Source organism: Oncorhynchus tshawytscha, linkage group LG18 (genome assembly GCF_018296145.1).
Source record: "Oncorhynchus tshawytscha isolate Ot180627B linkage group LG18, Otsh_v2.0, whole genome shotgun sequence".
Lineage (NCBI taxonomy): Eukaryota > Metazoa > Chordata > Actinopteri > Salmoniformes > Salmonidae > Oncorhynchus > Oncorhynchus tshawytscha.
Window position 1 is genome coordinate 16905939 of NC_056446.1, and position 25077 is coordinate 16931015.

At 43.9% G+C, this 25077-nt stretch overlaps 2 protein-coding genes across 2 annotated transcripts in view; both read right to left on the bottom strand.

Annotated features, from left to right (window-relative positions):
* Nucleotides 1-4918: 4918 nt before the first annotated feature.
* Nucleotides 4919-8947, bottom strand: slc22a2 (solute carrier family 22 member 2). The gene is made up of 11 exons (XM_024378676.2): nt 8186-8947; nt 7967-8070; nt 7589-7743; nt 7206-7374; nt 6988-7102; nt 6742-6842; nt 6394-6608; nt 6190-6298; nt 5838-5950; nt 5528-5627; nt 4919-5377 (listed from the first exon to the last, which is right to left on the bottom strand). Exons 1-11 carry the CDS (start codon nt 8606-8608, stop codon nt 5275-5277), a joined length of 1707 nt encoding a protein of 568 aa, XP_024234444.1. The 5' UTR covers nt 8609-8947; the 3' UTR covers nt 4919-5274.
* A 1199-nt stretch (nt 8948-10146) lies between these two features.
* Nucleotides 10147-25077, bottom strand: part of igf2r (insulin-like growth factor 2 receptor) — a 33772-nt gene continuing 18841 nt past the window's right edge. The window contains exons 29-48 of the mRNA XM_042300716.1: nt 24894-24997; nt 24636-24766; nt 24250-24446; nt 24035-24161; nt 23714-23845; nt 23167-23429; nt 22301-22516; nt 22013-22162; nt 21662-21820; nt 21332-21533; nt 20948-21100; nt 20602-20836; nt 20330-20466; nt 19404-19521; nt 18836-18982; nt 18094-18278; nt 17660-17846; nt 17281-17424; nt 17081-17150; nt 10147-13811 (exon numbers count right to left, since the gene is read on the bottom strand). Coding sequence (XP_042156650.1) covers nt 13377-13811; nt 17081-17150; nt 17281-17424; nt 17660-17846; nt 18094-18278; nt 18836-18982; nt 19404-19521; nt 20330-20466; nt 20602-20836; nt 20948-21100; nt 21332-21533; nt 21662-21820; nt 22013-22162; nt 22301-22516; nt 23167-23429; nt 23714-23845; nt 24035-24161; nt 24250-24446; nt 24636-24766; nt 24894-24997 — 3492 coding nt within the window. The 3' untranslated portion in view covers nt 10147-13376. The remainder of the gene's footprint in view (nt 13812-17080; nt 17151-17280; nt 17425-17659; nt 17847-18093; nt 18279-18835; nt 18983-19403; nt 19522-20329; nt 20467-20601; nt 20837-20947; nt 21101-21331; nt 21534-21661; nt 21821-22012; nt 22163-22300; nt 22517-23166; nt 23430-23713; nt 23846-24034; nt 24162-24249; nt 24447-24635; nt 24767-24893; nt 24998-25077) is intronic.

Below are 25077 nucleotides of genomic sequence, written 5' to 3' on the forward strand. Positions count from 1 at the left end.
TTTTCTCCGTTCATCTTTGCCTCGATGTTGACTAGTCTTTCAGTCCCTGCCGCTGAAAAACATCCCCACAACATGATACTGCCACCACCATGCTTTACTGTAGGGATGGTGCCAAGTTTCCTACAGACATGACACGTGGCATTCAGGCCAAAGAGTTCAATGTTGGTTTCATCAGACCAGAGAATCTTGTTTCTCATGATCTGAGAGTCCTTTGGGTGCCTTTTGGCAAACTCCAAGCTGGCTGTCATGTGCCTTTTACTGAGGTGTGGCTTCCGTCTGGCCACTCAACCATAAAGGCCTGATTGGTGGTGCTGCAGAGACTGTTGTTCTTCTGGAAGGTTCTCCCATCTCCACAGAGGAACTCTGGAGCTCTGTCAGAGTGACCATCGGGTTCTTGGTCACCTCCCTCACCAAGGCCCTTCTCCCCCGATTGCTCAGTTTGGCGAGGCGGCCAGCTCTTGGAAGAATCTTGGTGGTTCCAAACTTCTTCCATTTAAAAATGATGGAGGCCATGTGTTCTTAAGGACCTTCAGTGCTGCAGAAAGATTTTGGTACCATTCCCCAGATCTATGCCTCTACACAATCCTGTCTCGGAGCACAACAGACAATTCCTTCGACCTCATGGCTTGGATTTTGCTCTTGAAAATAAAAGTGCCGAACACTCTAGGAGCTCAGATGCAAAAACCAACGTTTCGACAGCCAAGCTGTCTTCATCAGGGTATAATCACAAACACTGCAGGATAACTCGTTTATGTAGTGTCAAAAGACACAGGTGTTTGTAATCATGGCCAAGAGTGGCCTAATATCATTGGTTAATTTTTAAATATTAAAATGGCATACAAAGAACAGCATACAAACAACAAATGGATAGCATACGATCATAAATACCTTTTAGACTACACAAGCTTACAAACAATTACAATGGCAAAGTCACAATAATGGCTTCAGATCAGTCTACGTTGAGACCGAAGGGAACAAGGGTCTTTAAGTTAAAGATCCAGACAGCCTCTCGTTTTAACAATAAATTATCAAGGTCACCCCCTCTCCTAGGGAGGGTGACATGTTCGATGCCAATATAACACAGAGACGAAATCGAGTGGCCTGCCTCCAAGAAGTGGGCCGCAACTGGGTAAGTAAAGTTTTTACACCTACTGGTGCTACAATGCTCTGAGATACGTACTTTTAATTCGCGCTTTGTTTTACCCACTTAATTTTAACCACAAGGACAATTTATAAGATAAGTAACTGCCTTAGTGGAGCACGTGATAACACCTTTGATTGGGATCGATTTCCCTGTTTGTGGGTGTTTGAAGGATCTACATTTGTAAGTGCCATTGCATTGAGCACAGGCATTACATTTGTAATTTCCATCCAGTAGGGGCGCAAATAGACGTTGTTCAGGAATATCTTGGGGTGGTAAATCAGTGTACCAATTGGTCTCTGAGATTTCTGCCCCGCGAGAATACGACAAAGGGAAGGTCCGAAAACACATTACCGAGACTATCATCGGATTTTAGAATGTGCCAATGTTTGTGAACAATCCCCTTAATTTGTTCAGAACGCTTTGAATAGTGGGTAGTTAGTGTTGTGCACTTGAGTGAGGACCCAAAAGCGGTTTAACAAAAACAGAGTCCTTTAATGTAAAAACACAGGGAAGACATAGATCCTCTTCAGATGTAGAAAATGGCAAAATAGACAACCCTCAGAGGGCGACAAATGAAGCAGAAAGTCCTTCTGATATTTACAAAAGAGTCCCCTTCTTAGCAGCAGAGGAGAATAGCTGGGTTGCGGCGACAGACTGCTGGTCTCTCTGGGTAGGCGCGGGTCGTAGCGGACAGAGGTACCTGATCACACGTAGCATCAGAAGAACAGGCAGATTCCGACAGGATGGGACAAGGGTGAAGCAAACGAGACGATAGTTTGGTTCTGGCATGAGAAACTCAAACGAGAATCTGACAAAGAAAGAAGCAGGAACAGAGAGAGAAATAGAGACCTAATCAGAGGGAAAAAGGGAACAGGTGGGAAAAGGGTGAACGAGGTAGTTAGAGAAGATGAGGAACAGCTGGGGGAAGGAGAGGAAGAGAAGGTAACCTAATACGACCAGCAGAGGGAAACGGAGTGAAGAGAAAGAACAGGAACAAGACATAATATGACAATACATGACAGTTAGAACGCAAGAATGCGTCTTTTTGCGAGACTGACCTTGAAAAAGGTCATGTCTCGTTTTGTTTAGAATTTTCTCAATGGCAATATTAATCTGATCATTTTTGTAGCCCCTCTCCTTGAACTTTCTTTGCGTCTCAGCCATATTTCTGTCCAAATCGGATTGTTTTTTGCAAATTCTTCTGATTCGACAGAATTGGCTGTAGGGCAAACTATTTTTCAAGGGAAGTGGGTGACAACTATCAGCCCTCAACAAACTGTTACGATCAGTAGGTTTCCTGTAAAGATCAGTGTATAGAACATTATCTTCACACAAGATCAGAAGATCAAGGAAACTGATTTGATGTGTGTCAGATTGCATAGTAAATCTCAGATGCTCAGAACAGGAGTTAAGAAAAGCATGGAACGCCTGGAGCTGTTTTGCATCACCACTCCACAGAACAAAAATATCATCAATATACCGTTTCCAAATAATGATGTTAGGCAAGAAAACTTTTTTGAGAGGATTGAAAATAGACTGTTTCTCCATGTAACCCACATACAAATTAGCATAGTTAGGAGCCATGGGTGATCCCATAGCAGTACCCTTCATCGGAATAAAGAAATAATTTAGAAACATTAAATATTTATGTGTGAGTACTATTTCAGCCAATGTTATAATGCATGCACTGGAAGGTAGTTCATTAGGGTCACGTTGCAGAAGAAAATGTTCCATAGCTACAATACCGCCCTCGTGTGGAATATTTGTGTATAATGACTCAACATTAAAAGTAACTAACAAGGTATTCTCAGGGAGAGGATCAAGAGATTCAATGATAGAGATCATACTGCTGGTGTCCTTTACAACGGAGGGGAGCTGATCTGCCAGTGGTCTAATAAAAAAGTCAACAAAAGTAGATAGAGGGGCCGTTACTGCATCAATGCCCGCTACAATATGGTGCCCTGGAGGTTTTGTAACATTCTTGTGTAATTTCGGCAAAGTATAGAAAGTGGCATAGACAAAAAGTAATGTTATTTTTTGGTTATCTGACCAGAACTTAAATACCCATCTAGGACAGTAAAGATAGTATTCTGAAATTGGGGTAGGGTCACTTCTGAGTTTATTGTAAAAGGTGTTGTCAAGCAGCTGTCTATGACACTCATGTACATAAACTGTCCTATCCATGAGTACAACTGCCTCACCCTTATCAGCAGGACGAATAAGGACTGACGTATCGGATTGTAAATCAAGCAAAGCTTGTTTTTCATCCTTAGGTAAATTATGGAAAGATTTGGACCCCTGTTTATTCTCAAGGAGATTTCCAACATCTTTTTCCACAAGTCTGCAATTTGTCTCGATAGAGTGATTGCGATTTGCTGGAGGTATAAAACAACTCTTGCTTCTAAAATGAGTCGGAGTATGTGCAGGAGAGCCACCTACTGGTTCAATAGTAGTGTCAGAATTAGGGGAGCTAAAATATTCCCTTAAATTTAAACATGTCTACCGTAAGAATCAAAATCGTTGCACTGGGTTGTAGGCACAAAAGATAACCCTTTATTAAGCAAAGAGACATGGGCAGGGCTCAATATCTTGCTTGATAAATTAAAGACACTCAGTCCCGTGGGTTCTGGGACCGTGGGAACGGTCTCCTCTGCCTCTGATAGTCGTTTCTTCTTACCCCTTCTGGTGCGGCATCTCATCGATGCGCGTGCCTGCGGCCACCTCCGCCCTTCCAGTCTCTCGTTGAATAAAAAACTGGAAGCCGATGAGGCGCTGGTTGTAGAGCGTTGATCAGACGAGGGTGGATCGAAGTAAGCGGCATCCCTCCTGCGTCTGCCATGGAGAGGAAGAGGCAGGACCTCCCTTGTCAGGGTTTCTCCAGAAGTAGACTTTATCCTCGGCCTTGTCTTTTTTGTCTTAGTTGAATTTCTTGATTTTAAGTTCCTTTATTTCTGTTGACAACTTGTCCTGGAGCGCTTGGTTAGTTTTCATCAGTTCATTGAATATGCCATCATCATTAACAGCTATTTGTAGAGCTGTGCGTTAGTCTTTAATCGTGTTATCCATTTCAATAAAATCCTTCTTCAACTGGTCAACAATTAATGTCATTAAATCAATAGAGCATTTGTTCAGGATGGAACACCAGCGCTCACAGAAATCATCTGTGCGCTGTCCCAATGATGGTTCTTTTTGCCACCTGATGCCCGGTGGAATATTGCCTTGACGCACATAATCACTAAGAGTGACTATATGTAGATGCGTTCTCGTCTGGCGCTTAGATAAATTTAACAGTTCTTTCGAGAGGTCAGAATTACCTCCCGGCATGTCAAAAAGCGTCTCCGAAATAATGATCTTATCACGCTCCCTTTGGCTACATTCAAAGTAATCTTGTATGGGTCTATGACCAGTGTCAGGAAAATAATTATCTTTCGGCATCGTTTAAGAGTTTTTTTTGTCGGTAGGGTGCTGCTCTTTTGGATTTTGCTCTGACACGCACTGTCAACTGTGGGACCTTATATAGACAGGTGTGTGCCTTTCCAAACCATGTCCAATCAATTGAATTTACCACAGGTTGACTCCAGTCAAGTTGTAGAATCATCTCAAGGAGGATCTATGGAAACAGGATGCACCTTTCGAGTCTCATAGCAAAGGGTCTGAATACTTGTCAAAATAAGGTATTTCTGTTATTTTTCCGCTTTGGCATCATGGGGTATTGTGTGTAGATTGATAAGGAAACATGTGTATTTAATCCATTTTAGAATAAGGCTGTAATGTAACAAAATGTGGAAAAAGGGAAGGGATCTGAATACTTTCTGAATGCGCTTTATATGACGACAATATTACCAACATTTATAAAAAAGCTTGGGCAAAAACGACGACAAAAAAAAAATATGTAAATTGCTTTAAACACATGATTAAACAAAACAACGCGCATGATCTGAGAGGAAAATCATACTGTAACTAACGGATAAGTAAAACCAGGAAACATGGTAAAGGTGAAGGAAATCCTTAATTCGTATTAGAGACAACAAATGAAACAAACAGGTCATTTTAACATAAAATAATAAAATACTGCTCATCACTACTTTCTCATACTTTCATCACAAAAACGTGAAGTTCCCAGGAAGGAATCAGACAGTCTCGGGTTCTTTGTTGGTCATCGTGGCGGTGGGTAAGAGCATTATCATCTCTTTCCTCCTCAGCTCTTTACTCCTCAGAGCTTTTTCTTCGCATCTGAGACGGTAAGAGGAACACAGACATACACAATGAATAGATTGTTCACCGCTGACATTTTATTGAAATATTAACCTTACTGTTTGAAAGCATGATGTTTCAACACAGTCACTTGTAGAAATAATAGAAACTGATGGTTAGACATCTCACTTTTCTGGAAACTCAATGTCATCGATGGTGTCAGGAAGTGGCACACCTCTGGTCTCAGGCAACAGCAAGACCAAAGCTCCAGCCAGAAACGCAAGGGTACCTGTGTTGTACAACACAAATAAATCACCATCAGCATATGAGTGCCTGCATTCCCTAAACAGCTTGAGGCTACATTAGCCAAAATGATTAGTTTCAAGCTCAAGATATTGAGATACTGGTACAGTACATGATTCAACTTCTTACAGCGTTGCCGTGTTAAAATATTACTGACGCATGTGTATAATCATCTTCTAACATTGTAATTAGGTACCAAAGATGATGAGTGGCAGCTCCAGCCAGATGGCAGCGAGTCTGTAGAGGAGGAACGGGGCCACGATGCCTCCGATGTCACATAGAGTGGAGCACACAGACACACCCAGGTTCCTGAGGATGGAAACCACTGTCACTGTCTGGAATTTCAGCTTTAAACTAAACTGTCTGTTATGCGTAATGTCAGTATTCAGGAAAGGATTTTAATAGAAAAAAATAAATAGCTTCTATTCCTCAGGTCATTGACAAGTCATTGGAAATGGATGCCGTTTTTTTTTTTTCAAATTTTGAATTGTTACTTCAGTTTACTTCCTGAATTGACTGCCTTCAAAAGCCCTGCGGGTTACTCTTACCTGACAAACGTAGGGTACAATTCAGTGTTCACAAACACCACCATCTCAAAAGCCATGGTGATGCCCAACCGGCCTATGCAGGCCACCGCTGTTTTGAACCAGAACATGGCTGTATGTGCGAGAAAGAACAATGAGAGGAAAGTGTAACACAAATTCAACCAGGCACGTCATTGCCATTTGACATCGACGTTATCGTAGACTCACTCTCGGGGATCATGGCAGTAATGAAGCAGGCTGCTCCAGCTACAATGTTGGCTGTGGCAAAGGGAAGACGCCGTCCGATACGATCGATGGTAAAGAGGATGAGGAAGGCAGCAGGGAATTCCACCAGACCAGAGATGAGAAAGTCAATGTAGACATTTCCTCCCAGGATTCCTAGACGCATGATAAGACCCTGGTAGACGACAGCACTAGTGAACCTGGAAGAAAGACACCAGTTATTTACTGAGGGGTCTACGGTGGCTGTAAAGGCAATATTATAGTTGTGAGCTGTGACTAATAAGGCCATTAAAGTTCCAGTAATGTTCTTGCTGTTTGTCGAATAGATTTTACCAGTTGAAACTAAGGATGAAGGTGTGTTTTCTCATTTTTGGAGTTCTGATTAGGTCCATGAACGAGGCGGTTGAGGTATCGGCATTGTCGTCTCTCATCGTCTGTAAGTACAGTAGTATTATGTAAGTTACAATACAACCTACTTTACCATGAAATGGCATCTTTGAGTATCTGTAAGATACAATGGCCAAATGTGAGTCATTTTAAACTACATTTCAGTTACTCATTTCAACCGTAATTTCTCACCTCAATGTTCTTGGAGAGGGTTTTCTTGTTTTCTTTCGCTATTGCCTCAGTGATCTCCACAGCTTTCTTTGCATTGTGCTGAGAGAGAAGCCATCTTGGAGACTCCGGGATAAACCTGCAAGCCAGAACAAAAAACTCATTATAAAAAGCTTGAAGACATGAAACATAAACTTAAATATACCTGAATATCTACAGTATGAGGCAGTTCCAGGTCTTACCAGTAGTAGGACAGGAAGAGGATATAAGGTGCAGTGATGACCACCTGCAACCAGCGCCAGTCTGTGATGAAGTAGGAGATGAGGGGCAGGATGAGAATTCCAACACTGAAGAACATCTGGTAGACGACTCCCACAGTCCTCCTGTACTCTACTCCTACCAGCTCAGTGACTGAGGAGAGGGGAGAGAAGCAGGGCATGAGGACAGGACCCCGAGAATACATAGGGAAAGTGAGGTAGCTTCTGACATGAAGCTGAAATATTATCTCCACAAGAGCAAAACTACAACTTGAAATGTAAATATTACAACTACAATATGTAAAACTACAACTTGAAATGTAAAATTAAAATTGTAGACATTGTTTAAGTAAGTAATGTTGTCTTACTCAGAACATATCCAGCCACCCAGCCTCCCTTGACACCAAAGCCATATAATGCTCGGAAGACCAGCATGGTTACCCAATTTGGAGACCATGCCACAAGAATTCCAAAAATCCCATTCAATAGGTTGGACACCAAGAAGCTCGCCTTTCTGCCAAATCTAAAATGAAAGAGAAGAAGGTAAATACGGGGATGTAAATTCAAATTTCATGTTTCCATCTCCGAACATACAGTATTTCAGAAGTTTACTTCTTTGATTCAGGGTTCACTCTTTTAGCAAGTCCATTTCCCTTCACTTTGCTGTTTTTAAGTCATTCTAAAAGTCAGTAAGACATCTGCACTGGTGGGATCTTCTGTCTGACCATCCACATAGACTTCCTTACCTGTCAGCTAGGTATCCAATGGCTATGCTCCCTATGAAGAAGCCCACGTTGAGTGTAGCCTGGTACATGTCCACCACCCAGGCATCAGCACACACCAGGTCAAACTGAAATGAACAAATACCTTGTCATTTACTGCCATCTTAATCTATTCTTTGTTCTGACATCCAATTTAAATGAAATGTCTTGAACATTTTCAGGAATACTTCATGGAGTTCTCACCTCTGTCACAAAGGACTGTCTCCCCTTGTAGTCATACTCCCATCCTTCCTTGCAGGAGGTCATGGGAGCTTTGCTGCGAAGGGCGTCAGTGAGGTCAGACTCTGGGTTGTCACATGTCAGACCCGTAGCATTCCAGTTCAGTTCATACTGCTCACACTGGCTGTGGACCAACACTCCTGAGGTGTTGACCACCGGGACCGTGATCTTTCTAGTGTCCATCAGGTTCCAGCCACAGCTCTTCCGGATCTGACTCACCCCTGAGTCTCGGCACCAGTGCTCTGGGGTGAACCCTTGGAATACAATACCTACGTAGACACCAGCCCATGGCATGGAGACCATGCATAGCAGGGCAAAGATACGCTTCTGCGATCGGCCGAACTTGCCCGCCTCCTCTAGGATGTCATCAAAAGTGTATGAGTACATGGTAGCAGTTCTTTCGGTCTCAAAGACATTTGTGACTGCAGAGGGACCTGTGCAGGGTTTTTAACTGTGTGAAGACATCAAGGGTCCAACAGAGAAGTTGACCTTCGACCTACCAGTGACCAACAACGCATTTAGACATGTTCACTAGAGCAGGCTGCAGACATGGGGAACTTTGAACATCATTTTAGAATGATTAGCTTTTGGTTTTTGGTAAAGTTTCCAATCCAATTACATATTCACTGATGGTCCATCACAAACCACAAAGGATATCCATCAGTTTTTCATTGTTACATTATACACTGCTCAAAAAAAATAAAGGGAACACTTAAACAACACAATGTAACTCCAAGTCAATCACACTTCTGTGAAACCAATCTGTCCACTTAGGAAGCAACACTGATTGACAATAAATTTCACATGCTGTTGTGCAAATGGAATAGACAACAGGTGGAAATTATAGGCAATTAGCAAGACACCCCCAATAAAGGAGTGGTTCTGCAGGTGGGGACCACAGACCACTTCTCAGTTCCTATGCTTCCTGGCTGATGTTTTGGTCACTTTTGAATGTTGGCGGTGCTTTCACTCTAGTGGTAGCATGAGACAGAGTCTACAACCCACACAAGTGGCTCAGGTAGTGCAGCTCATCCAGGGTGGCACATCAATGCGAGCTGTTGCAAGGCTACCTCCGCCTTTGTGCAAGGAGGAGCAGGAGGAGCACTGCCAGAGCCCTGACAATTTACCTCCAGCAGGCCACAAATGTGCATGTGTCTGCTCAAACGGTCAGAAACAGACTCCATGAGGGTGGTATGAGGGCCCGACGTCCACAGGTGGGGGTTGTGCTTACAGCCCAACACCGTGCAGGTGTTGGCGGATGCTTTAGTCCAGGTCTGGGAGGAGATCCCTCAGGAAACCATCCGTCACCTCATCAGGAGCATGCCCAGGCATTGTAGGGAGGTCATACAGGCACGTGGAGGCCACACACACTACTGAGCCTCATTTTGACTTGTTTTAAGGACATTAAATCAAAGTTGGATCAGCCTGTAGTGTGGTTTTCCACTTTAATTTTGAGTGTGACTCCAAATCCAGACCTCCAAGGGTTGATAAATTTGATTTCCAATCACAATTTATGTGTGATGTTGTTGTCAGTACATTCAACTATGTAAATAAAAAAGTATTTAATAAGCATATTTCATTCGTTCAGATCTAGGATGTGTTATTTTAGTGTTCCCTTTATTTTTTTGAGCAATGTACATTAGTTTTTATACTTCTCTTTGTTTACTTGCTTGATTACCTGGTCTTGGGGAGTTTTAGAAGCAACAGCAATGTAGGCCCACCTCAAGTTTGCCATGTGAGGCCTCAGTGATTTATTACAATAGGGAAACGTGTAGTGACTTAAAAAAACAAACAGTACTGGTGTACAGTACAGAGACTTCTGAGGTTCTGTTTAATACATGCATCAATGTGTTGAGGTCAAACGGTTGACCTTCAAAAAATCTCCACAATCCTGGAAGTGATAAATGTTACTCTTTAAACTGTCAGACAGCTGATCTCTTTATTTATTAAAATAATGCAATATTTTTTTTTTTACATTTGAAATATGAAAAACAGAAAAATGCAGTAAAACACATTTGAGAACATAACATACAAGAACAAAATCACCTCATCAGAATGGAGCTCAAGGAGCCCCTTCCCCATGTTTCGTATCCAAATAAATGAACCAAGCAGACGTGCTTTAGTGCTTACAGCAGAGCTAGACATGATGCAACAAGCATTACTCGTTGCATCATTACCACACAGGATGAGTTTCTATCGCTTCAGAGAAGGTACAGTAGCAAGTGCTCTTTCCCCATATCAAAGTACCCTTGTGCAGTTATGTCACAAATTCAATTCATGATCTTGGAGGTGTGGAAACATGAAAATAAATACAAAATGTGATAAAAAACAAACAAAAAAAAACCCATGGAAAATATTGTGAGGCTTTTTCTTCTGCTGCGGGGAGGACCACCTCGGCAAAACTTTTCTCCTATTAATAACGTGTACAAACCTTAATACCCTGAAAGGTGAACCATCATTTTTTGGATAAGGTCGCTATGTGGCCGGCCGTTTGCTACGGTGTGAATATTAGCTTCAACACTAGTGATAAAACACTGGCATTACAAATAAACTCTCCATCTTGAAGTATGACTTGAAGTCCAGTCCAAGAGAGAGAACTTTGTCAAAGAATCATATAGTCAGACTTGTTAGTGAGGTGAGTTCCACTTCAAAAGCATTTTCTAATTTCTATTCTGTACCACTGACATTTATGAGACATTGTCCCAACTAAAGATACATGAGAGTAGAATTAGTGACTGCCTGTGTACATATGGTTTGTGTACTGGTGTGTGTGTGTGTGTGTGTGTGTGTGTGTGTGTGTGTGTGTGTGTATATGCCAACTGATAAATGCTAAATTAATTTCAAATAATCCATACAGTGAGCTCCAAAAGTATTGGGACAGTGTTACACTTTGTTGTTGTTTTGTCTCTGTAAACTTTGGATTTGAAATTATACAATGACTATGAGGTTAAAGTGCAGACTGTCAGCTTTAATTTTAGGGTATTTTCCCAAATACCATACCCCCCAAGACATGCTAACCTCTCACCATTACAATAACAGGGGAGGTTAGCATGTTTTGGGAGTATAATTTGTATTTATTCACAATCCCGTCAAGACTCTCAATAATCATGGTAGTATCCACATTAAATGTAGAAGTGTTGAGAATCATATTCTATTCTTACTTACAATAAAAGTGACTCCAAAATACATTATTACCATTCATTTCTATTGGGCAAAAAATTATCTGAAACACAACCAAAACAAACCGCAAACGCATCCAACAAGTTTGTAGAGCCATCGTGTGCTAGGAATATGGGACTAAACACTCAATTTTTGAATACTTTAATGCACACAAGTGAATATGTCACAATATTTTTGGTCCCCTAAAATGGGGGGGACTATGTACAAAAAGTGCAGTAACTTCTAAATGTGCTGGAGTACTTAGCTAAAACAACAACAAAAATGTGTCCCAATACTTCGTAGCTCACTGTATTTTCCTAGAAAAATACTCACACTGCGATTGCTGCTGTAACCCCATTCCATGGAGGGCCGGGTGCCTACGGACTTTCGCTGTCTCCCTTGTACTTGATAATTAAGGTCACTAATTAGTGAAGAACTCCCCTCGCCTGGTTGTCTAGGTCTTTATTGAAAGGAAAAAGCCAGTCACGAGGCCCTCCATGGAATGAGTTTGACACCCCTGCAGTAGAGACTGCATGGGATAGATACTGCTGAGCAAGACTGAAAGGGGATCTCAAGCTCACAAATACATTTAATCATGGCACTACAGCGTTCCTTACTTCCATTTATGAGGGATAGCACATGCAGTTTGACAAAAAGGGGAGTTGTAGCTCGACAGAAAACTTCCCTTTTCAAATAAACTTGGGTCATGACTTTGACAAGGCAACATCTAGAACCCTCAAACTCATCTCTGGACCTTGAAGCTAGATCCACTGAATTCTTTCATTGTTCACCTCTAATCAGGGACTAATTTAGACCAGGTTGGTAGAAGAGAAAACCCAGGCTCTGAACTTCATAGGGTAAGAGTTGAATAGCCCTGCTCTAGAAGCAGAGTTAATGTTTAGCACTTAACAGATACAGCAACTAGCTGTGCCTGTGATGCATATTTGGTGCGCAAGTACAAAACCCCATAATGATTTGAGGATCTCTGAATAATAAACCTAACAATCCTATTAACCAATGCTATGATTCATGAAATGAGCACCACAGTTTCCAGTCCCTTTCCCCCCCCAATAAATTAAGAGGTTTTTCATTCCCAAACCTTGCAAGGTTAGCAGTATAGAGATTCAACGTGAAAATCAGTCCACAAAATTAATTTAAAATGTGAATAAGTGATTCTCTGGTAAATGCAAGTGACAAATTTTAAATCCATATATGCAGTGTCTTCAGAAGGTATTCATAACCCTTGACTTCTTCCACATTCTGTTGTGTTACAGCCTGAATTTTAAATTGATTAAATTGAGACTGTGTCACTGGCCCCCATACAATACAAAATTATGTCAAAGTGGAATTATGTTTTTAGAAATGTTTACGACTAATTATACATAACAAGCGGAAATGTTTTGAGTCAATAAGTTTTAATTTTCCATATTACATTCCCTTTGTGATTGTTCTGAAGAAGGCCATTGAAGTCCGAAATGTCAATCTTTTTAAACTTGTCCAATACAACTCTGTATCGCACATTTCCCTGTCCAATTACAGTATGTATTTCATTTTCCAAAAATGTGCTAAAATTTCTAAAAACATGTTTTCACTTGTTCATTATGGGGTATTGTGTGTTTTTAATCCATTTTGAATTGAGGCTGTAACAACAAAATGTGGAATAAGTCAAGGGGCATGAATACTTTCTGAAGGCACTTTATAACATTACCTATGTACATCAACTAAATCAAATAGTCCAAATACAATTATTTGATGAAAACACCATTTGTCATCAGGAAGGAATCAACTTTCTTTTGAAGAGGGGACAAAAACAAATCTGCTTTTTAAAACTGTAAAACAGCCAACAGACATTCTGCATCGTTTTCTTTAGAAAAACAAGCCTCTAAGGGTTTCTGCTTTCTTGCGTTGTCATCGTTGTGTGGAGACATTCAAAGAGAGAGGAGAGAAGAGGAGAGAGATAATAGTTTAGGTGGAAAGGGGGAGGATGGAGAGTCCCTCACACTGTCAGCAGGTCCTCATCGCTGTCATCCTGGGGGTCTTGTTGTTTCCTGTGGGGGGGTCTGTTGTTACGGCAAGGCTTGGCCCTACCCCTGCTGTCCCCGTCCCCCAGGAGCCCCACCAGGTCCTCGTCAATCTCCTCCTCCAACAGGGCACTGCGGAGGGGCCCCGAGGAGCGGGTCCTGGATCCTGAGGGCCGCAGGGTGGTCCGACCACCGAGGACGCAAACCCCGGGGACGGACAAGACCTCTTCCTCGCTGTCCTCCTGCTCTTCCAGGGAAAAGGAGCGTAGGGCGTCGGCATTGACGGGCTTGGTGGTGATGTGGCCGTTTTCCTGGTGCTCCTTCCCCAGGCGGGAGGACATGGCTGGTGCCTCAATCTCCTCCATTAGCCACTCCATCTCATCCTCCCCTCCCTCATCATCCATGTTCACCTGCAGGGACAGACAAGACAGACAGGGGTGAGATTTAGCACTGGGAACTCACCACACCAACACCTACAGTCGTGGCCAAAAGTTTTGAGAATGACACAAATATTAATTTTCACAAAGTCTGCTGCCTCAGTTTGTATGATGGCAATTTGCATATACTCCAGAATGTTATGAAGAGTGATCAGATGAATTGCAAATAATTGCAAAGTCCCTCTTTGCCATGCAAATGAACTGAATCCCAAAAATACATTTCCACTGCATTTCAGCCCTGCCACAAAAAGGACCAGCTGACATCATGTCAGTGATTCTCTTGTTAACACAGGTGTGAGTGTTGACAAGGACAAGGCTGGAGATCACTCTGTCATGCTGATTGAGTTCGAATAACAGACTGGAAGCTTCAAAAGGAGGGTGTTGCTTGGAATCATTGTTCTTCCTCTGACAACCATGGTTACCTGCAAGGAAACACGTGCCGTCATAATTGCTTTGCACAAAAAGGGCTTCACAGGCAAGGATATTGCTGCCAGTAAGATTGCACCTAAATCAACCATTTATCGAGACCTTAGTGCTGCTTTTGATACCATCAATCACCACATTCTTTTGGAGAGATTGGAAACCCAAATTGGTCTACACGGACAAGTTCTAGCCTGGTTTAGATCTTATCTGTCGGAAAGATATCAGTTTGTCTCTGTGGATGGTTTGTTCTCTGACAAATCAACTGTACATTTCAGTGTTCCTCAAGGTTCCGTTTTAGGACCACTATTGTTTTCACTATATATACACATTTTACCTCTTGGGGATGTCATTCGAAAACATAATGTTAACTTTCACTGCTATGCGGATGACACACAGCTGTACATTTCGATGAAACATGGTGATGCCCCAAAATTGCCCTCGCTGGAAGCCTATGTTTCAGACATAAGGAAGTGGATGGCTGTAAATGTTCTACTTTTACACTCGGACAAAACAGAGATGCTTGTTCTAGGTCCCAAGAAACAAAGAGATCTTCTGTTGAATCTGACGGTTGTACAATCGTCTCAAATAAAACTGTGAAGGACTTCGGCGTTACTCTGGACCCTGATCTCTCTTTTGACGAACATATCAAGACTGTTTCAAGGACAGCTTTTTTCCATCTACGTAACATTGTAAAAATCAGAAAGTTTGTCCAAAAATGATGCAGAAAAATTAATCCATGCTTTTGTCACTTCTAGGTTATCCGGCTAAAACACTAAATAAACTTAAATAGTGCTAAATACGGCTGCTAGAATCCTGACTAGAACCATTTTTAAAAATCATATTACTCCAATGCTAGCCTTCCTACACTGACTTCCAGTCTTATCCGGTGTCCTGTATGAATTTAAGTCACTCACTCACTCTCACCTGGCCGTGCTGCTGCTGCAGTTTCAACTGTTCTGCCTGCGGCTATGGAACCCTGTTCACCGGACGTGCTACCTGTCCCAGACCTGCTGTTTTCAACTCTCTAGAAACAGCAGGAGCGGTAGAGATACTCTCAATGATCGGCTATGAAAAGCCTACTGACATTTACTCCTGAGGTGTTGACCTGTTGCACCCTCGACAACTACTGTGATTATTATTATTTGACCATGCTGGTCATTTATGAACATTTGAACATCTTGGCCATGTACTGTTATAATCTCCACCCGGCACAGCCAGAAGAGGACTGGCCACCCCTCATAGGAAGAAACCAGGCTGTGTTTTGACCTTTCTAGGGAGTTTTTACTAGCCACCGTGCTTCTACACCTGCATGGCTTGCTGTTTGGGGTTTTAGGCTGGGTTTCTGTACAGCACTGACATATCAGCTGATGTAAGAAGGGCTATATAAATACATTTGATTTGATCTGATCAGATCATCAAGAACTTCAAGGAGAGTGGTTCAAATGTTGTGACGAAGGCTTCAGGGCTCCTAAGAATGTCCAGCAAGCGCCAGGACCGTCTCCTAAAGTTGATTCAGCTGCGGGATCGGGGCACCACCAGTACAGAGCTTGCTCAGGAATGACAGCAGGCAGGCTGCACAGTGAGGAAAATACTTTTGGAGGATGGCCTGGTGTCCAGAAGGGCAGCAAAGAAGCCACTTCTCTCCAGGAAAAACATCAGGGAATGACTGATATTCTGCAAAAGGTACAGGGATTGGCCTGCTGAGGACTGGAGTAAAGTCATTTTCTCTGATGAATCCCCTTTCCGATTGTTTGGGGCATCCGGAAACAAGCTTGTCCGGAGAAGACAAGGTGAGCGCTACCATCAGTCCTGTGTCATGCCAACAGTAAAGCATCCTGAGACCATTCATGTGTGGGGTTGCTTCTCAGCCAAGGGAGTGTGCTCACTCACAATTTTGTCTAAGAACACAGCCATGAATAAAGAATGGTATCAACACATCCTCCGAGAGCAACTTCCAACCATCCAGGAACAGTTTGGTGATGAACAATGCCCTTTCCATCATGATGGAGCACCTCGCCATAAAGCAGAAGTGATAACTAAGTGGCTCGGGGAACAAAACATTGATATTTTGGGTCCATGGCCTGAAACTCCCCAGACCTTAATCCCATTGAGAACTTTTGTCAATCCTCAAGAGGTGTGTGGACAAACAAAACCTCAAAAATTCTGACAAACTCCAAGCATTGATTATGCAAGAATGGGCTGCCATCAGTGGCCCATAAGTTAATTGACAGCATGCCAGGGCGGATTGCAGAGGTCTTGAAAAAGAAGGGTCAACACTGAAAATATTGACTCTTTGCATCAACTTCATGTAATTGTCAATAAAAGCCTTTGACACTTATGAAATGCTTGTAATTATATGTCAGTTCTTTTCCATAGTAACATCTGACAAAAATATCTAAAGACACTGAAGCAGCAAATTTCGTGGAAATTAATATGTGTGTCATTCTCAAAACTTTTGGCCACGACTGTACATTGACATAGAATCAATGGCTGTGAAAAAAGAAACACTGAATTGAAAGAGAAACTATAGCATACTGTGAGTTAACATAGGAGCTACACCCGATGTGTAACGTTTGCAGAGCATGCGCCGGCTTATCAAGAGACTCGTACTGCTCTAACTTATGCTTCGGTTCCATTTTCAAGATTTCAAAGTGCAGCTCACGCCTGAGAACAATAGGATAAAGTGGCTCATGCTAGCTTCCAGTGCCCCCCCCGACACCTAGTGTAGCTCCCATAGGCCATACATCAGGATTCTACATCTATGGAAGTACATAGCTATGTTGGTTTGATTGGTGTACTATAGTTATTAACATGCATACCTTTGAGTATTTATAAGAGACAGGATTTCCTCTCCTACAACATCCAGTAATTTTCTGCATCACCAGCTCCCTGGAAACAGAACATTTGAGATTTAGGAAAAGATTATAGAGGAGCTTTTTCTATATTTTGTTTTCAAACATAGATTTTGTAATAACAGTACAAAGCTGTGGGGAGGAAAAGAATGGTAGGTATCTCTTACCTCCGCTCTCGTTTGTGCAGTAGCAGAACCAGCAGACAGATGGCCACCACAACCAATAGCATGCTCAGGACTGCCCGTCTCCTTCCAGACAAGCCTGTACTGTCCTGCCCTCCATCGTCAGTAGTCTTCTTGGACACGGAGGTTCTGTATGGCACACCAGACAAAATGTCACACCTCTTTACTTTATACAGCATCTTTCATTCAAATTCAAAGTCCAATTCAATGAATGGAAGAAAGAGCTTTAAAGTGTAAGATGAAAATCGTAGCATTTTTATAGGACAACTTTAGGTAGTACTTCCTCTGTTTCAAAGCCCTTTCTCCTGTATCGAGACAACTGAACAGTACCCTGATGTCCGTGTGTAAAGAGTTGTCGACTCACACTAGACCACAAACAGTGGCGGTGTGCCAGGTAAAGAGGTACTGGCATCCATCCGTCTCCAACAGGAACTCTGGGATGCCCTCTCCTGCTGAGGGGTTACAGTGGAACAAGATGGCCGACGACACCATCGTGGACTTGTCCCGCCCACACACAGACTCAGATGGGACCAGCACGTCCAGGTTACCATCTGAGTAGAGAGAGAAAGAGAGTCCATCTGTCAATCACAAGCAGCTTAAAGGAGTGCGCTTGTTGCATTACTTGATTGCCAAGTACTGTATCTTGTGAGTGATGTTGAAATCCGTTTAATCTTTAATAAAACGCAAGGTGAGACACTGAGGACAATCAAAACTATTCCCCAAACCCACTCACACTGTATTACCCAAAAGCCCAGACCACTTTGGAGTAAACCTGTGTCTGGCACGTATGTCTTTTACCTTTGATGTAGTACTTGGCCTTGCTGGAGAAGCCGATCTTCCTCCTGTGGTCTCCATTGATCTTCACCTGGCAAATGTTGGCCCCCAGACACTTGGAGGAGGAGCTGTTGGTGATGCCTGACAGCTGGATGTCATAGATGTACTTGTCCCCGTTGGCGCGGATGTCCCCAGAGGCCTGGTAGAGCCTACAGAGTGGACAGGGGGACAAAAAAAACAGTCTGAGGACATTTATAAAAGGTTTATTTCATCTTTCCTCTAGTACATTGATAAATGTTTTTTGTTCCCTGTTGCAACCGTAGAGAGGTTCAACTGTGTCCAAGGAGGCCCACTGTTGTTGTGATAGGCGTTCATGCAGTTCTGACTATCTGATATAAGAGGCTTTGACCTGTGATCTCGCTCTGTCTGGGTTCAGGAAATCCTGATGTGAATCCATTCACAGGCACTCCCGACTTGAGTTTGCATTAATTTAGCAAGTGAGGTCGTTATGTGATACCGATTGGATGCAAAGAAGCTTGTTTTGCAATATATAACCTCAATGACCTGAAGAAAAACAGGTTTTTGGCCCAGCACATGAACTTGACTCATAACAGGTTTCAACATAAGATGTTTTAACTCTGGCTGAATGATGGTTCCTGTATGTCAATATCCTCATTAGTGGATCTGAAGGGTGAATGTGATAATTGGCCTGGATTGTTGTGACAAAGTGAGTTGATTGAACTGTGTTGATGATGAGAGGTTTCACCTGTGGTAGAGGGCCCCCAGGCTGAAGTTGGCCCCTGTATCGGGGACTTTGATGGTTCCATTGACCATCACCACCTCATGTTGTTGAACAGCGCATGCCGCACGCGTCTCCCAGCCCAGCACGAATTCACACGAGGCATCATCCACGCTAGGCACAAAGAGACAGAGACACTGAGAGTGTGTGTGTGTGTGTGTACTGTATGTGTGTGGTACAGTGAAAGTTAACAAACATCCTTCAAAGAGTGACAAATGAAACCATGAGAGACAGAAAAGTTTAACTAGAAAATTAAATATGACCTTTAAAGTGGTCAATTTTCAACTTGAACATTCAGTAACTTTTCCTAGTGTTATTCAGTTGGATACAGGTTTATTTTGGCCACATGGCTACATAATTTTGCTGGCTGGAGGCCAGTTGGCTTTCCTCTGTAGGAGAGGTAACCTGGTCCCCAGATCTGTTTGTGCTGAATAGCCAACAACAATAAAAGTTGGTTATATAAGTCACAAAGAGATCTGGGACAGGGTTACAGGAGAGGAAGCTCTCCCAGGCTAGCTACTCACAGCTCACTCACCTCAGCAGCTTGGGCTGGCCTATATTAGGACCACATGTCAGCTGGACCACTGTCTTGGCCTGGAGGCCGTTCCCACACACAGTGTCTCCCATAGCGTAGCTCACTAGGATCTTCTTATCTGGGAAAAGGAGGGTTGGTTAAAGGGGATAAGTCTACCAGAACTAATATTACTGGGATCCTTAAAGGGGATAAGTCTACCAGGACTAATATTACTGGGTTTCTTAAAGGGGATAAGTCTACCAGGACTAATATTACTGGGTTCCTTAAAGGGGATAAGTATCAGGACTAATATTACTGGGTTCCTTAAAGGGGATAAGTATCAGGACTAATATTACTGGGTTCCTTAAAGGGGATAAGTATCAGGACTGATATTACTGGGTTCCTTAAAGGGGATAAGTATCAGGACTAATATTACTGGGTTCCTTAAAGGGGATAAGTATCAGGACTAATATTACTGGGTTCCTTAAAGGGGATAAGTATCAGGACTAATATTACTGGGTTCCTTAAAGGGGATAAGTATCAGGACTGATATTACTGGGTTCCTTAAAGGGGATAAGTATCAGGACTAATATTACTGGGTTCCTTAAAGGGGATAAGTCTACCAGGACTAATATTACTGGGTTCCTTAAAGGGGATAAGTATCAGGACTAATATTACTGGGTTCCTTAAAGGGGATAAGTATCAGGACTGATATTACTGGGTTCCTTAAAGGGGATAACTATCAGGACTAATATTACTGGGTTCCTTAAAGGGGATAACTATCAGGACTAATATTACTGGGTTCCTTAAAGGGGATAAGTATCAGGACTGATATTACTGGGTTCCTAACAAAACACACAAACCTAAGAAGAACGTAAGACGTTTCAGTTCATTACACAAACATGCAACTTGAAGTAAGTGTCAGTAAGTAAGTCTGTAAAACCCACCAGAGACTGCCATCTTCTGGGTGTAGATGAGGCCCAGGGTCTGAGTCTTCCCATCGCTGGTCTTCCGGCACACCGTGGCGCCCTCGGGGCAGTCTGGCAGGCCCCCATGGATCCCCTGGCACAGGTTGATGTAATACCTGGAGATGGCAAAATGTTTTCTAGTGCCTAACCACTACTGTGCATGTTCAATCCTCGTCAAGTGGTACAGAGGGAGAGGAAGAAAGGGAGAGGAGGAGAGAGAAAGAGAAGCAGTAGGGAAAAGCTAAACATACGCTGCTTTGTTGTGGCTGAACTTCCACGGCTCGGTGAGAGAGGAGAGGGTGCGCAGGTTGAAGGTCTGGTGCTGGTTCACCAGCTTACACTCCATCTTCTTCGGTGGGCACACAGCCATGGTTTTCCACTGGAAGGTGGCAGCGCAGCCCCCAGTCTCACTCAGCAGCTGTGGGGTGCCATGCCCGGCTGACTGGTCACAGGTGAACAGGATGGACGACTGCCTCTTCCCTGTCACTGAGACACGACACACACAGCAGAGTTGAGGACAACTACGCCCAGAGCCCCTAAGGAGACACACACTCAAAATAGTTTCTTTTTTTACACACATTTCAACACAGTCATTACCGTGAACGCAGAATCCCCATTTCTTGTCCTTGTCAAAGTCACTGGTGGTGGCACACCATAGTCTCCCGTCCATCCTGCCCTCGGTTGTACACACCGTATACGACTTCTTCAGGAAGTTGAAGGGAAAAACGCAAACCTCCTCATTCTCAGTCACTGAAATGGAGAAATGGAAATCATATAAGGCCCAAACGAGCTTCCGTTTGAGATACAGCACAACAGGCTGATAAACATCAAATCATTACAGGCTGCACTCTTATGTGACACCCTATTCCCTATAAGCCACTGCTACACTGGACAAACATTGTGCAATATATGTGGCGTGAAGGTTGTCATTTGACTTGCCCATAGACACCAGGGTGTGGTACTGAGGATAGCCTGTCTAACCTGGAGGGCAGACGTCTCCTCCTCCGTACTGCATGATGACAGCCTGCTCCTCGTGTTTGTAGTCCATAGTCATGGCCTGGCTGATGCCGTAGGAAAACGCTGATCCGCCCGGCGACTGCACACACACTGCACTGTTCTTACAGCTGGGGTCTGCCACCTCCCCACACACATTGATCTTATAGGTCTCTGAGCCGACAGGCACCTGGAAGAGAAAGACAATGGATGAAAAGGCATCATGAAAAAGGAATACTTTCCACGTATAGCTAAGTAGAACAGAACATGTAGATATGTTGAGGGTAAGAGGTCGCATATATAAAAAGGTCTACCCACGTGAATCTCCCCAGAGAGGGGTGAGAGGTCAAAGGTGAACTGCAGCTGAGAGTCTGTCAGGGTGCAGCCTTTGGTCTGCGTGGCGTCAGAACAGACCACGGGAGTGGCCCACTCAAACACATACATACACTTGTGCTTCCTGATCATCTGGGGTGAGCCCTGGGGGGGACAGGACAGGACAGGAGAGTGGCTTTAATACCACAAAGACTAAACATGCACAAGCTTTCCAAGACGCCAAACCTGATTTTAGAGGAAAACTATTTCAACACAAGAGCAATCAGTGAGAAAACAAGACAATGAGAGGTCTCTAATATACAGACACGTCATCTGTGCCACTGATGTGGTACCGACCAGCTCCAGGCCCCTCTGGCAGGTGAACATGATGGTGGAGGTGTAGTTCTGTGTGGGGTCAGAGGGGCAGGCGGTGGTGCTGTTGAAGGTGATTGACACCTCATTGGTCACGCTGTTGAACTCTGGACCGGAGGTGATTCGACCAATGTCCTGTTAGCAAGAGAGAGAGACACAGGGAAATATATAATTGAACATGTTGGTTTGTAAACACAGACGGAATACTATTGATGAGTGTTCATTTCTGCTGTGTGTGTGTGTGCGCGCATGTTTCTGTGTTTGTCGACTCACTATGGGGGGCCCTTGGTCGGGGTCCATGCAGACAGCGGCCCCTGGGGGACAGGTGACCCCAGGGATGGGGTTTAGGGGCTGGCAGATGTTGATGTAGAAGTCAGGAGACTGGTCCTTGTCCACCAGGTCCTCGTTGGTGGCTGTGTAGTAGCCCGTCACGTGGATCAGAGGGGTCAGGTCGATTAGGGTAGAGCCGTTCAGGACTGAACACTTGACCTACGGAACACATCACGATTGTGAGACAGACGAGGGGGCTAGCAAGGACAAAATGCATACCTCAGGCAGCAAAGTTGATGTTTAAATATTAAAGTCGCTATTACAAAAATGTACAGATATAATACACCTATCACAGTAAACCAATTCTAATGCAAAATTGACAGCTGTTAAGATTTGTACACCTCTATATGTCAGGTTAAACTCAACATACAAGTAATCTCTAATGGTCTACCATTTAGCAGACTAAACATGATGTATTCACATAGCCTTTTCTCTTCCACCTCATAGTGGTAACTCACAGTAGAGTCATTTACGTAAATAGCACATGAACTACTTTGTTTAGTTAGTCAACACAGACAGTGAGCCTCAGTGATCAGTTACAGTAGATGGGGCCTCTATCTGATGGCTACCACACTGCTACTTTATCAAGCAGCACACTGACTTGTTTGAAATGACTCTAAATCAAGGACTCACTGGTTGCCTGATCTGTATGGCATGACTGGTAAGCACGGTTGAAGAAATCCCAGCTAGCGTATCAAAAGGTAAATTGCCATAATGGTTACATCTATCCAATTCTTTCAGATCTACTAAGTTTAAGGGGTAGGAGGCTACGGGTTGTTTTGGAATTGGGAAGCGCCACCGGTCATTACCTGGTGTTCACACACCAAGGGCGTGTGCCAGGAGAAGAAGTGTGTGCATGTGTTCTTGTCCGAGTCCACCAGTACCGGCCCCGTGCTGGCCTCACTGTGGGCCTTGCACACAAAGCTGATGATGCTCTTGTGTGTGAGGGCGGGGTTGGCGGCACACACAGCCCCTCCCTCATAGGTTAGCTCCACCACCTGGTCCAGGTATGACAGCTCCCTGCTGGCCCGCCCGCCACTCAGAGCACTCTTGGTCTCCTTGATACACACACCTGCACACACATCAAAACGACCATAAGTGACCGTCTTCGTTGATACATTTCAAGACAATAGGGACTACATTTTATGCAGAGCCAAAGCCCATTACATAACCCAGCTGCATGAACCACCATCTTCTTGAAAAGTGGGTTTAATCTTTAAACAGCTGTCTTGGGACCCGTGTCTGGTCCATGGCTCAGTGACTGTCAAATGATTGCTGTGGGAATCAGGATTTTACCAGTAAGGGGCAGAGATTTCCCAGCCAAACCAGAGCCTGTGAGATATAACATTGTTGTACCGGTGTCTGGTCCACAGCCTGCGTTGGCTATTTCCCCACACACGTTGAGCCGGAACATCTTCCTAGGGTCCAGGTTGTCGTACACAGTGTAGCCTCCCTCCTGGCTTAGTCCGTTCAGGTCAAAGAGGTGGCCTGGGGTCAGGAGGGCAGCACAGTACAGACAGGTGTCAAAACAATAGCACATGGAGAAGTTGCTCACTAACTCTTTGCAGTGGCCTGCCTGACTGCACTGAGATCCTACGTTAATCCCATGTTAATCATACTTAATGCAAATACCTTTTCAGAATGGTAACATGGCCTAGTACAGGCAGTGTGACTAACCGGTGACTGGATTGGTGACTCTGCAGTCTCCGTGCTGGGTGCTGTTGAGGGGGCAGGCGGCTGCAGTGAACCACACAAAGGTGTAGACACACTCCTCTATGGCCGTTATCAGTGTAGGCCTCGAGTCCTGGGGCAGGGACGGGAGAAACATGTTCAGTCTACTCAGCTTGTGTTACGTGTGTGTGTGTCTGTGTGTGATGTCTTTGATCCCTTACCACTTTGTCCCGGTCACATTTGAAGCGTACAATGGTACTCTTATTCCTCTGTCCACCGGGACACATCTCTCCGTTGGTGTACTTGAGTACCAGGATGTTCTGGTCCCACTGTGGCGCCGACTCGGCCTCTCCCAGACTCACATAGTGTTCCCCGCTCTTCAGACAGGACGCTGCGTTGGATGGACACTTCCAGGAGCCTACAACATGAGGAGAGGAAAGAAATATGTTTCCCATGGTTCAGAAGGCGAGCATAATTGCACCACATTCAAACTGAAGACTTTACGAGAAGGTTGATGTTTGTTCACACAAATGGGTCAATTAAAGCTACACAGGAACCACCAGTGTCCTTCATATAATGGATGCTGGTGTTGAGGATAGGCACTTACCCCCCTGTTGCACCAGAGACTTGCAGACGTTGATGTAGTATCGCTCCTGCTTCCCAGTGCTGGGCTCCACCACCCAGTTTCTGGAGTCCAGGGCCAGAGAGGAGAGGTCGTACGAGTTCCCATTAGAATCTCTGTGTGGGGAAAAATACCGAACAGTCAGTCGGAAATAACTGACAAAGGGGGAATGGTCATTGTCTGGGAGGAAGAGGAGGTTGTGTCGGGAAGAGAGCTCCGAGAATGGAATAGGACTATCCATACTGGTAGGAGCAGCTGGTAGTCTTGACTGGGATACAGGCGAGAGCAGTACGCCAGGTAAACAGGTAGGTGCACTCCGCAGTCTCCTTGATGAACTCTGGCACCCCCTACAGGCAGAAACACCACAACAACCCAGTAACTCCCACATTCACTTTGGGACGAGCATAGGATGTCATATTACACGTTT